This window comes from Ambystoma mexicanum, chromosome 6q (genome assembly GCF_040938575.1).
Source record: "Ambystoma mexicanum isolate Mex_15411 chromosome 6q, UKY_AmexF1_1, whole genome shotgun sequence".
Taxonomy (NCBI): Eukaryota; Metazoa; Chordata; class Amphibia; order Caudata; family Ambystomatidae; genus Ambystoma; species Ambystoma mexicanum.
The window spans coordinates 1,380,106,160-1,380,119,314 of NC_090937.1; the positions used below are offsets into that span (position 1 = coordinate 1,380,106,160).

The 13,155-nt window shown below is 42.1% G+C and overlaps 1 protein-coding gene across 1 annotated transcript in view; it reads right to left on the reverse strand.

Annotated features, from left to right (window-relative positions):
• Window positions 1-13,155, reverse strand: part of ACOX3 (acyl-CoA oxidase 3, pristanoyl) — a 1,085,216-nt gene that overhangs the window by 297,218 nt on the left and 774,843 nt on the right. Inside the window, exon 14 of the mRNA XM_069632027.1 lies at window positions 10,578-10,693. Within this exon, the coding sequence (XP_069488128.1) occupies window positions 10,578-10,693 (116 nt within the window). The remainder of the gene's footprint in view (window positions 1-10,577; window positions 10,694-13,155) is intronic.

Sequence of the window (13,155 nt, forward strand, 5' to 3'; positions counted from 1 at the left end):
ATTAAAAACATCTTACAGTGTTTAATATTTTGACTGTTATGGAAGAATATGGAATGTATTAACATTGTTTATTACTTCTGTTTATACCTAAACAATACAGATTACTAAATATATTTGATCAAAATATATGTATTATCAGTCATCTGTTATTGATAGAATTAGGTTTACTTTTAATGAAAAAGATTATTTTTCGATTTCTAGTGAAAATAAATGTACCTAAAAATGGCATTTCGGCATAACAATGTTACAATTCTTCTTTGTTTCACTTTGTCATATCTCGACAGAGTCATTGGTGCAGAGTTACATAGTGAGGTCAGGGGCCAAAGGGCAACAGGCAGGTACAGATTTAGTAATACATGGTGCTCTGAGGTAGACTACATAAGGAAGGATGCCAAGGGGAGTAGGGGCTAAGTGAATGTCAATGGTATCCTTCTGCAAAGAAGGGACCAAGTGCTGTATAATACAATGAAAAAGGGGTAACGAGACCAGAGACTGAGTCCCAAATAGAGAGACACCAAGAAAGTCGACTCAAGACCGGATAATGAATACAGGGTTATACTCTGTGCTTACATTGAGGATCAGAGTTTTGAATGTGTGGGTGTGGAAATAATAAGCTCAAAGGTCGATTTTGAAGAAGCTTGTTATGTGGGCGTTTCATTGTGAACACATGCAAACAGAAAAGTGCTTGGAATGTGCATGCTAGAACAAGACGTGACAATGGTCCTGGTACTGCTTCAAACAGAGGAATAGATCATAAGCGTTATCAGCTGGTTAAAATCCAAACAACGCATTTACCAAGACATGATATCTAAACTGCACAAGAAAGAGAATGTTCCCAAAGGCAAGGCTAAGAAGAAGAACAAGGTACTCTTCATCGCTGTGGCCAGGTTACAGTAATCTGTGTTATGGAGTAAAGGTAGTCCCAAATAGACCCAGAGGAACTGGAGTCAATCGAAACCAGACTCAAAGCCAGAGTAGACAAAGTGCAAGGCAAACCCCAGCTTTACTATCATCCAAATAAATCCGGGACAGCGGACAAGCATTCAAATCTTGTGACTCTCGGGGTGTTAACACAAACAATTGCTTTAATACTCAAAACGCGTCATCACTGACGTCATAACATAATCTCAGTAACAAAAACCTATGAGGGTTGGTTAACAGGTTTGGCTACATATACATTCTATAGGGGTTAAAAGTTTAATTTGGTTACACATATCTGGAACCGCCCCTATATTGATAAGGTAAAAACAACGTCGTCTCTATAACAAATAATTGATTGGCATACTACTTGATGGGCATTACAACACTGGGGATTTTGATAGGTTGGCTTCCTATGTTCCGCCGTTCCCATCCTCCCTTATTTTACTTAACCTTGGCACTAATTGTCAGCTACCGTCTGCGCTTTGCACGGATCTGTATTTCTGTGGAGTCAGCTCTTTGAGTTTTTCCCAGGACGTGAGGCCCTTGATCACTTAAAAGCATTTTGAGGCTTCCATTTTTAAAAAATATGGCTTGCCAATTACCCTCTTGTTTCTGTGTTAGCAAGCAATATTGGTACATCATATATGTTGCATTTAACTTATACATTGATCATGTTAGCTTTCTTCATGTCTGTGGATGTTATGTAAATATTCTTAATGTATGAATGCATATATTACCTAGTGTGCGTGTTCTTCATGTGGAGTGCATGTGTGCTTCATGTCTAACGCATGTGCTTGTTACATGTTACAATGTTAGTTTAACTGCTTTTGCCATCATCAGTTTAGATTGTCTCTACATCCTGCTGTACCTGCCTGGGATAAGGGTGTTACGGTTGTCTCAGTGAGTAGCATTTCTCACCTGTGAGGTATTGGGGAGGGGCAGAAGCTATGGATGACATTCATCTGCCTTTCAAAAATGGTGTCTCTTGTTTACCCTTCGCAGTAAAGCATTAGATTAGCTTGTATATCCCAAAATCCTTTGATATACTATGGGGCTTGGAACAGTTTCATATGGGGAGAGCAGTGCTGTAAGATGTGCCCTTCCCATTTGCAGTATTCTTTTTCTATTTGCACTTGAAGAATTGGATATGAGGTTACAGTACTGCATGTTGATTTACAGTGACTTCCTATTTGCAAGGGGTCATGGAATTAACATGCTGCATGAGTGTTTTCTTTAGTGTCAAGACCTTCGCTGCAAGAAGTTATTGGTGCCCACAAAAAAGTCAATGCCCCATGCTTTAGGAGTATTTCCAATAGACTGTATTTCAAAACATTGTTAACTGAGACAGTCCAAAAACAACACAGCCAGTGGTTGCACAGTTCACGGAGCTGGTCAAGAAAGAACCTGAAGGAGGACAAATCTATTACTTCTTGCCAAGTCTTCTATGCCTTCAGCCATATCCCTCTTACCAATACAATCGTTCCAGTGCCCACCTACCTCCGCTCAACACCCTGCCAAACACTTCTACCTCAGCATTCAATGCTTTCCATGCCATCAACCTCAGCAGGCTCATCCAGCGACACCAAATATCAATGCAAGCACTCCTTGCACAGTTCTCACCTTTAGCAGCACTCCCATAGTCACGCCAGTAATGATGGACTGCCACGCCTTAACTCGAGTTTGGATTGGTATATTTCCTTTGTTTTGCTAGGAGCCAACCAGTCATAATAACAAAATGGTTTCCTTACTTTGCGGTCATACCCAGATTTCTATGTCTGCAGGAAACAATGTGTGGACATAAGGAAGTGATGCAAGTATGCTTTCAAGGATGGTAGTAGTCTTTCTTTCGGAGTCACTTGCCTTCTCTCTACTGTTTCATTCACCACCATCACAGTGTCCCACAGATCAAAGAGACTCCTCTGTAATTATCTTTGCTTTGTCTTCCCACCTCCTAAAAGCAGCTTCCATTAAGTGAAAACGGTTTAGATCTTCTCAGAAACCCAGTTTCTCCCCATGGCTTTAGTTGTGATTTTCTCACTACAAATTAACAACAGATTTCCTGGATGCATCCTGAGCCTTATGCTGTGATGAATTAGATGTAGTCATCACTGATTTCCCTGCTGTGACCTCCTACCGTGTGGCCAGGGGACAGCAGTTGCTGCCTGATCCTGACCCTGGTGGCGGCTAAATAAGAAGGGGGATCGCATAGAAGGAGACCGCCCCATGGGAGATGTAATGACTACCTTTCCCTGAATTCTCAAAATACGGGAACGAGGAAGAGGGATCGAAGAATGCAGAGCGCAGGCGGCCACAGGCACTGTGAGCACTCTAGTTGTTGCTCACATATATCCACATATCTGTACTCAGGAAATGTAAGCAGGAGAAGTTGAGAGTCGAGGTCTGCTGCTGCGGCTACTGGCAGGAGAGAGCTGCACCTCTCTGCAAGGAATGAGAGACGCAGAGGCTGGGACCGGCGTGGTCGAGCCAAGTGGCTCACCGACGAAGTAGGTGATGCACCAGGGCACACTGCTGGAATGCCAGGGGCCGGTGAGAGACTCCTGGGTGTTCCCAGGTGATAGCAGGCGGCACTTACCAGAGCCAAGAAGGAGGAAGATGTGAAAAGTGGAAGCCGCAAGAGATGGGAGAATGAAGAAGAGGCAGCTGTTCGAAGGACACACACAGAAATCCTTCACTAGTTGACTGAGAGAGAATCCAGAGACGCCAACAAGAGCTGTTGAGTCCGCCCAATGGCAGAGGGGACCCCAGGGCATATTGGCGACCGTGCGCAAGGCAAATAATTGTGAGCAACGTAATAGAGAGATATAAACAAACCGACATTTTGTTAAAGGGAGAATTAAACTACAACGAAATACTTTACGAATATGTGAATGCACACAGTGCAAGTGCATGGGAAACTTTGAGAGGATAATATATAAGGAGGAGACATTAGCTAGCCAAATAGATATGTGAAACTGGGAGCGAGAAAAGAACCCAGATGAACATAAGCCCTGCTAGGTGAGTATAGCAGGCAATTACAAGTGTGTGAGAACAGAAAGCCCTGGCAGGAGAGTATACGAGGCAATTACAAGTGTGTGAGAACAAGATGCCCTGGCAGAAGAGTATACCAGGCAATTACATGTTTATGTGAACTGGACATCCTGGCAGGAGAGTACACCACGTAAGTAAAGGATTGTGTTTAGTATATCCAAAGCAGTCCTGAGAACGAAAATCAGGACTAGAAAAAGATTGTGTTGATTCGCTCTAAGGAGGTCCCGAGACAAAACATCAGGACAAGGAAAAGGATTGAGATCAAGGCTAGAAAAAGGATTGCGATGATTACATCCGAGGAAGTTCTGACAAGAAACATCAGGACTAGGAAAATAATTGTATTGATTAGCTACAAAGAAGTCCGGAGAAGAATTATAAGGATTGAGAAAATTAATTGTGTTAACCAGGAGAAAAAGAGCAATACCTCCTGGCAGGAAAGTATACCAGGTGTACTGAAAGAAACAACATTACAAAGCGAGACAATTTGTGTACAAGTATTACTGTAGGCCAATAAAGGCCCAACTAACTGTTGCAGGAAAACCTCAGAGAGGAAGGAAGAATCCAGGTGAAGGAAACCCCACTCTGGAGCAAGGTTCTTTATCCTTGTATAACATTTTGTTTTGGAGGCATTCATTCTTTCTTTATGAACACTTTTCTAAACCACCCAAGGTTAAAGACATGTTCACCTTAGAGTTAACTTTATAGCGTGAGGGTCAGGTTAGAACTTTGGAGACAGGACAGTTTTTATTTGGACATTCTTACATGGACAGATCCTTTGTTTTGGTTTATGTGGGGAAAATCCTCTTAGAACAGGGTCAGAGAGGCATTTTCCCAACCCCCTTTGATTTTAAATAAAGGTCTTTAACCAAAATCATAACTAACTTGTGTCTGAGTTTCATTCCTTACTCCTCACAGTGCTGAGAAGGAGGAAGCACACTCACAGTTGGCCCTGTAATCAGCCAATGTATGGAAAGAAAATGATGTAACAAATATTTGAACCTAACAAAAATGGAATTAGCAACAGCTTCAATACATTTAATATCATACTGCCCATCTTTGTAGGGTTGTACTTTCATCATTTTTATCTGCCCTCCAATTTGGAGTATGCTATTGGTATGCCACCAGATAGATACAGAGACTATTGATGAAGTCTGTGTTTTAAAATGGAAAACTACAGGCAAACAAATAAAACACCCATTTTGTTATAGGTTTGCATCAGTACATGCAACAGTCACGTTAACCCCCCCAAACTCCCCATTTTAACCACAATTTTCCCAGCACATCACTCACTTACTATGCACACAACGCACTCACACAGACCAACATACACTCACCTGACATTCCTGCAACGACTCCTCTGGGTCTTGCCGTGTCTGTCAGCCCCTGCACGCACTGATGCGCGGCACGGGCATGACAGTTTGATTTAGAAAGACCGCTCTCTGCAGTCAAAGGGCCGTCTTTCTAGAACAATCTTTCGTTTTTGGTAAAGTGAAAACTATGTTTTCCACTTAATACCGTCTATGCTATATTAATGCCACTGGTTGTGTTACATATTCACAGAGCTTGAAACTAGCACTGGTATTACCACGGGCATCTGTTTTAGCAACAGAGCATATGAGCATCTTCACATGGTTCTATGTCACTTCATCGACAGTCATTTTTACGACTGCCTTTTTTACGAGTACACAATTACGAAAAAAGTTATCGAAATGTATTTTGTAGGGGTGAGGGGGAGAGGGGGTTCCACCCCGTAACCTCCCGTCCACCACCTATTTTTAAATATTTCCCGACTACCCAACCCTTTATCTGCCCTTTCCCACACCCCAGAATTTCAATGACTTTTTTCGTAATTGTGTACTCGTAAAAAAGGCAGTTGTAAAAATGACTGTCGATGAAACGACGGTATATCCTTCACACATGAGACACCAGGATTACAAAGGTATTTCTGGGAAACCAAATGTGAGGAATGGCACACTATTTGGCATTCCTTAGACACTTCTCTCATGTAGTTTGCTCTCAGTTGAAGGTTAGCCGAAAAGCTCCGTTTTCAATAGTCATTCAAATCGTGGCACATTGGGTACTGATGTAAGGGCAGCATTCAGAGTTTTTAGAAACCTAGACCATTATCGATCGGCCTCATGTTTATTTGCATTTGAACTCCCATTGTCTGATTAAATCGGAGATGGACGACAACAGACTGCTGGGCTGAGAAGTAGTGGGGAGGTAGTTTCAGCAGGTATCCTGGTCCTTTGAAACAGTAGGATTTGTGCATGGGGCAGAGAACTTTCAATTTCATTATCTACTCCCATCAGGCACTTTGGGCATACATGTAGATATTGGCTGATTGTCTGCCTAAATGTCTTGGTCCAACAGGAGACCGTGCTTTATTTTTAGAACCTTGACCACCTCTGCCTATGGCCCTGTTTTTGGAAAGTACCTAGAAGTTAACCCGAAGGAGGTCATTGAGTACAGGCAGTTTCCTCATTGAACAAGGTCTTCATTGACCGGCAGGAGAAGGATTGTATTGTTAGCAGATCATGCTTATTGGATACACTTTAATGGTGGACCCTGCAGAGTGTGACTGCAAATGTGGATCCAAATGAATCCTAGGTGTTGTACATCAGTAGCTACAGCAGTCATAAGAGTGTTATTCATTGACATGGGAGTGGGCAGGTAACTACCCTTGGGGTAGGTGAACAGGTCAGAATGAAGGCATGTGTATGTTTGTATTTCTAACGTGCATCAATTAAATTAAACTGCATCTCAGCGCTTATCTTACATTAAGAAGCATATGATATGAGAAAGTGGTGTAGTTCATTGGAGTAAATAGGTTTTTAAAGCTTTATGGAATAGAAATTGGGAAGTAATGTTTCTCAATCCTATGGGCAGAGAGCTCTACAATCGTGGCCCAAAGACAGAAAAACGTGTATCTCCCATTTGAACATAGCATGTTTTGTCCTTGGCCAGTGGTCTCGAAGGAAGTTAGGGGGGAAATGTTATCGGCTAGCAGACTGACTGTGGCTAGGGTTGGCAGCCGACAACCCCGGCCAGTTTTCAGAGGCTGGCTTCCATTTTGCTGTGCCATTTTCCATTATCCTTCAAAAGCGGTGGACTCCAGTCTTGGGTGAGGATGTCAGGACTGGCAACGGATAGGGACTAGAGTTGGATGAACATGGGGGAACAAATTACCAACTGGGGTAAGCATAGGGGTTCGCAAGATGATAGTTTAAATCTCTGTATTCACCAGTGGTGTTCACGAGGTCATCTTCCTTCCAGCACCTTGAATTTGCCTTTACATGTGGACAGATTACCAGTAGACGACCAATTTACTGCAGCTGTTTCACCACATTTGGCTATGGGCCATTTTACCAGATCTTTAGCTGCAATTTTTGGGGGGGGGGGTGAGTCAAGGAGTTATTGTTAATGAAATTTCAAGGTTGTGGGAAGAGGGGCATGTGGAATTTGTTCCACATAAAAATGCCACAAAAAAGCAGTGAAATGCCTACGTAGTGGGTTGGTCCTGATCCCAAGTTATTGTGATTGGACTGTGCCATTCTTTTGTTTTTGTCACTGATGTTTAAAGTTCATAATGTGTGCTCATCTTCTAGAGATGTTACTGTGAGCCACAGTTCTCTGCAGAGTGACATGTTTATGTAGAGCACAGAGCGAAAGGATGTCTCCCAGACATTTCTTTCTGTTGTGAAGGAATGGTGGCTGTTGATTAGGCTGCCATTCAGGCTGCAGCAGTGTTCACCTATAAGGTATTTCCCAATCACAGAGGTAAAAGCTGAGGAATACATTTCTAAGTGAGCAAATCCTGCAGTTGTGTTTCAAGGTCATGATGTGAGGGGAGACCGGCAGGTGCCCTACTTATGTTCAAAGGCAATTAGAGGCAAGTGCTGTAGAGAACTGGTTTTAGGCGCTCCTAATTACTGAGATGTGAGGTGCATTTCAGCTAATATTTGTTTTTGCTGATGTCAGGAAACACGATGACGAAGCTACAAGTGACCTTAAATGGTAGACTCTGGACAGTCTACTGCATGAGAAAGGTGTGTTCCTTGACCTAAATGGGGACAGTATTCTTCATCGTCACACTTGCAAACATTTAAACCTGACACCTTTGAAGCTAGGCAAGGGAACGCCGAAACAAGCTTTCAGGTGGAAATGAAAAAAACATAGAGCCCCTAAGCTTCAGAATTTTTGACACCCTGGCTTCAGTGAGAAGGTTGGTCTCTGCATAAGCAAGTTTATAATTATCTAAGACCTATTTTTCCACTGAAGACTCTATATTGAGAATGTGCATTCTTGCAAAACTTCCTAAGATTTCGCAATAGTTGAGGGACAAAGCAATCTTTGTTTCTGGTCATTATGCGTAACTTGAGAACCACTATACAATAATACAGCTAGAGTTCTGGGGTCAGAAACATCATTTTGTGATATGGTACCAAGAACCTAAACTACAATTTTTCTAGTACAAAGGCAACTCTGATGTGTCAAACATATCTTCTTTATTTAAAAAAAGAGCCTAATGATGAAATCTGAGGGAAATCCATAAAGAAATTGTCGCCTTGGGGGAAGAGAACCCAGAGGCCCTTTTGGAAGTGTGTTGTCTTCTTGGGGAAGGGAACCCTGAGGTCTGTTTGGAACTGCTTTGTACTTAGGGAAGGGGAGCTGGAAAGTAAGGCAAGAGCTGGAAGAAGCTCAGAACTTTATTTGGAACACTATTCCTTTTGTTGCTGACATCCCTAGACATTGTTTAGCTTTAGTTGTGAGGGCAAGTATAGGTTTTGGACACAGGCTTAAGTGGAATTTATTGACTGAGACTATCCTTAGTTTCTTTAGGTTGGGAAATCCCACCTTAGTACAGGGGAAGTTAGACCTTACACTATCCTGACATTTAAGTTAATAAAGTTGTTTTGTTTGAATCTTGAATCTGTTGTCTGTGTCTTGCTTCATGATGTCTTCACGCCACATAATGCTGTATTGAAAGTGTGTTAACTTAAGAAACCTACTCCTCAATTTAACGGAGCAGGAGAATCCACCTTGAGAAATGTGCATCAAGGCAGAATTTAAATTAATAACTGATGTATTTACTCACACGTTTGGAACTGCTGCACTAACACTGTAATATAGGGCACCACTTTCACATTCACAAATTATACTACGGTTCCTTTCAGATTTCTAGTATTAAGAAGATCTTACATTCTTAATTGTATTAGTTGCCTGCAGCTGCAAAGTTATCTTGCATAAATGTAATTTTCACCTTGGGTGTCTGGCATGGCCTCGCTTCACAGAACCTGGTAACGTTCTAACTGGAGGAGACCAAAACCCTCCTTGATGTTCTCATATTCCACTTTCTGCTTTAAAACGAATGGAGCAAAAAAGTATAAAGAGGTTGTTTTAAGGGGTTGGGGACTGTTGATTGGAATTGTATTGGGAACTGCCCACATGCTGTGTTTTTCTCCTCCCTTTTTCTGTAGTGCTGCCATTAAAGATTTAATGAATTAAGCTCAATTGAAATAGCTTCCAGGGATTAATTTCTACTATACAGGGATTATTGTTTAAAAAGTTCTTATCCATCAAGCCTTTGATGACAATTAGGCATTCCTTCAATGTATGGAAAGATAGATTTCTATTCTCAGATAGGTTTACAAGAATAATCCATCCAGACCAATAAGATCCACCAAAGGCTGGGTGTAAAGATTACAGATAATCAGTGACAAGGATGAAGCCTGTGTAAACTCACGATGAAGTAAATGTGTACATTTTAACTGCTTGACAATAGTTAGATAGGACAAAACTGATCCATTAGCAAACATTATCGGTATCACCCTGTAGCTTTGGCATACACACTTCAACGGTTACCTCTTCAGCATTCACTATATCAGACATTTACTTCTTCATGCATTTACTAGTTTCCTTTACTTTGCATGCATCTTCACGTTGTCCAGGTGACAATGAATATGGTAAGGTTATGGTTCGGGTCAAGGAGGGGGCTGGTGGAAGAATATGGTTACAAAGGAAGGGGGTAGAGGGAGTCTCACCCTGTAATGACAAAGTGAATGTTAGAAGAAGTAAAAGAATGAAGACGTAAAGAAGACGTAAAGGTATAAAGAGTTAAATGTGACAAAGTGAATGTATGGTGAAGTGAATGCTGAGAAGTAAAGACATACATCCAACATTATCACACATTCCTACGGATTTCAGAAGTTTCAAAAGAATTGGATGGACATGTTCCCAAACATGGCTACCCACACTCTGTACAGTGCTCTGCTGTTCTCGGGCTAGGTCTGCGCTTTAAACAATAACATTAAAAATTAAATAAATAAATAAAATAAAAAATATGTTATGAGTGGCAACGCAAAGAAAGCACATGCATGAAAGGGGTGCTGGAACCTACATTTGATTTAACTGCTTTGAAGAATCAGTCCATGAACATGGTGGTGGCAATATCAGGGAGCCTGGCTTAAGAGTACACACATTTTCAGATATACTGATTAATACAAATACCAGTTACAATGATTATTCAACAGACAGATTTCTGCAGCGACTTTTTCTGTGACCCCATCAGCGATCTGATTCTGAATTCATAAAATGATTATACATACCTGACTATTATTTCTTGCATCAAACTCATTGCATCCATTTTGTTTCTCTTGCTTTAATTTCAGGTAACTGTCCCTTAATAGGTAACAAACAAGCCATTTGTAGGCTGCCAATGCAACTACAAAAAATAAGAATAAACTACAATTAATTCATATATTACAAAAAACTTAAATGTCTATTCTTCCCGGGAAACTCAAAGCGAAAGCCACTGCAATCAGAAATACAACAACGTTGTATTTATAATTGCCGTGGTTTTCTTTCTAAATTAAAAGAAAGAAAAAAAAAGCATTTACCAGCAGCAGAAAGGATCCTGACTGCATTCTCTGCTCTCCGGCAATAATGAAGCAAAAGCCGGCTGCAATAAACAAAAGCGCCCAGTAGGTGGCTTTTGCTTCATTATTGCCGCGAGGGCAGAGCTTAACACAAGCACAGGAGGCTCATCCATTTCACAAAATGGATGCCTCCTAGTGCTTGACATTTTTGAGTTTGAGCCTCATATGCTCAAAACTTTACATAGGAACTTTGTTTAAAAATATTTTTTATATATATATATTTGATTATGGCCCATCTTTTGAGCCAATACAATTTTTGAGTGAACTTCCCCTTTAACCATGCTCGATCGGTTCATTATTTGCTGTTACATATGTCCCAAAAAATGCATTACACTAATCGGCGATGGAAAGCAATGCACACCGCACGACAACCTATGTCATGTAATCTTCTTCATGGAATTGTCTCTCTGGGCACCTGTCGGTGTACATGCCGCAGCACCACCCGATCCTCCTCGTGCATTGCTTTCCAGCCGTGCTTGCTGCACGTCGAGCATCGTACTGTGACATCAGTTGAATGAGCACCTTCCACATTCTAGGACATCATCATTGCCCCTCCAGATATCCAAGATGACTGAGCTCTGTACAGAGTATTCACCCGTATTATGCTGCAGAAATTATTAAAGCTGCTTCTTTAATACATCTAGTTCCAGGATTCCGGTTACCCTAAGGAAACAGATTGGGGGAGACACTTGCCAGTCCATCCTCGGGCACTCAAAACTCAGGTCTAATTGTCACTCATGGTAACATACATGCATCACATTCAACCAACATTCTCTGAGCTGTCATTAATCCACAGAGAAGGAGGACCAGTGACAAGCATCACCTCACGCCTCATACACTCAACTGACTCATGCTCGATATAACACAAATGTTTATTGAGGGCAAAATAAATTGCAGCACTGATCAAACTAGGTTAGACATTTGTGCCCAAAAGCATCCATATTTTTTTGGTTCTCTGCTGACAGGAAGAATCGGTAAGGAAAGTAGTGATTGCTGTACTTCAGCAAGTAAGACAGAATCTACCCATGGCAATCTGTTTCAGGAATATGATGGTTGAACATGGAGCACGTATGACTGAAATTGGACATATTGGGCTAAATGTTGAATATGATGACAATGAACGAGAATGTCTGCACCGGAATAATCAAGGAGAAAAGCGTGTATATGGAGCCGTTGTGACATGCCAATCTGATACTTGGCCTTTAAGCCTAAATCTGGGCATACGGTCAGCGGCACATTCACGCAGGAAGGACGCTTGGTATACTAAGCTGTACATACCAATGTAAGGCATTATCTGTCCATGTTGGTGAATAGTGAATGAGAGAACCGAACAAAAACAACACACACATGATACATACGCTTCCCACATCTTTCCATACGTTTCTAATTTCAGATTCACACCTGACTTCTCCCAGCATGGATTACAATCTTCTCTGCTGCTGGATCTATTAATGAACACTTCTTGAAAAGCTGCATCGGGAATATTATTGTGAACATTTCCAGGTGTATCTTAGAGCCAACTGCAGGAGACTCTTTTGTGCTCTTCTGGGCACCTATGGGCTATCTGATGCTTAAGCCCCCCTCCGCACTTTGTGGTGGCAAACTACAACTCACTTTTGTCATCTAACATTACTCCTTCAAGCATGCTTAAAGAGAGCTCTCATTTTGTCATGTGTATCTTTTTTGACGGCCTGCCAGTACTAGTGTTTGCCTAACTTCGTTTTGCATTTTTATGCAAATGTGACGGTTAATTTTTCCCTTAGAAAAGCACTGCTGGGGATTCCAAGATGGCCACCGATGACTGAGGACATGCTGTCCTTTGCTCCGCTCATGGTCAGAAAAAAGAAAGACCGTACATCTGTGATTTGCGCGCAGGCTGGGCAATAAAAAGTATCCAGAAGCAGTAATAGCAAAGAGGAGACCCTCGCTGGAAGTTGCAGGCGCCCCCATGCCTTCAGAAGAGGAGTGTCCCGCACGAAAGCAGAGACACGCGCAAGCACAAAGTAAGGAGCCTGCCAGGCAAGCGCTGCAGAGGCAGTGAAACTGGAGGGGAAGCAGGCAGAGAGATAAGCGGCCCTCGGCCGTGCGGGGGGGGAAGGAGCATGGTACCAGAGACCCCGGTGGCGAGGGAGAACAATGCGGATGGAGTTTCTCTGAGAAGGAGAGCCGCCTAGGGGAGATCACCCGGCGAGTGAAGAAGCATGGACGGCAGGGACCCAAGTGCCTGAAGAGGCAAAGTAGTGGCAGT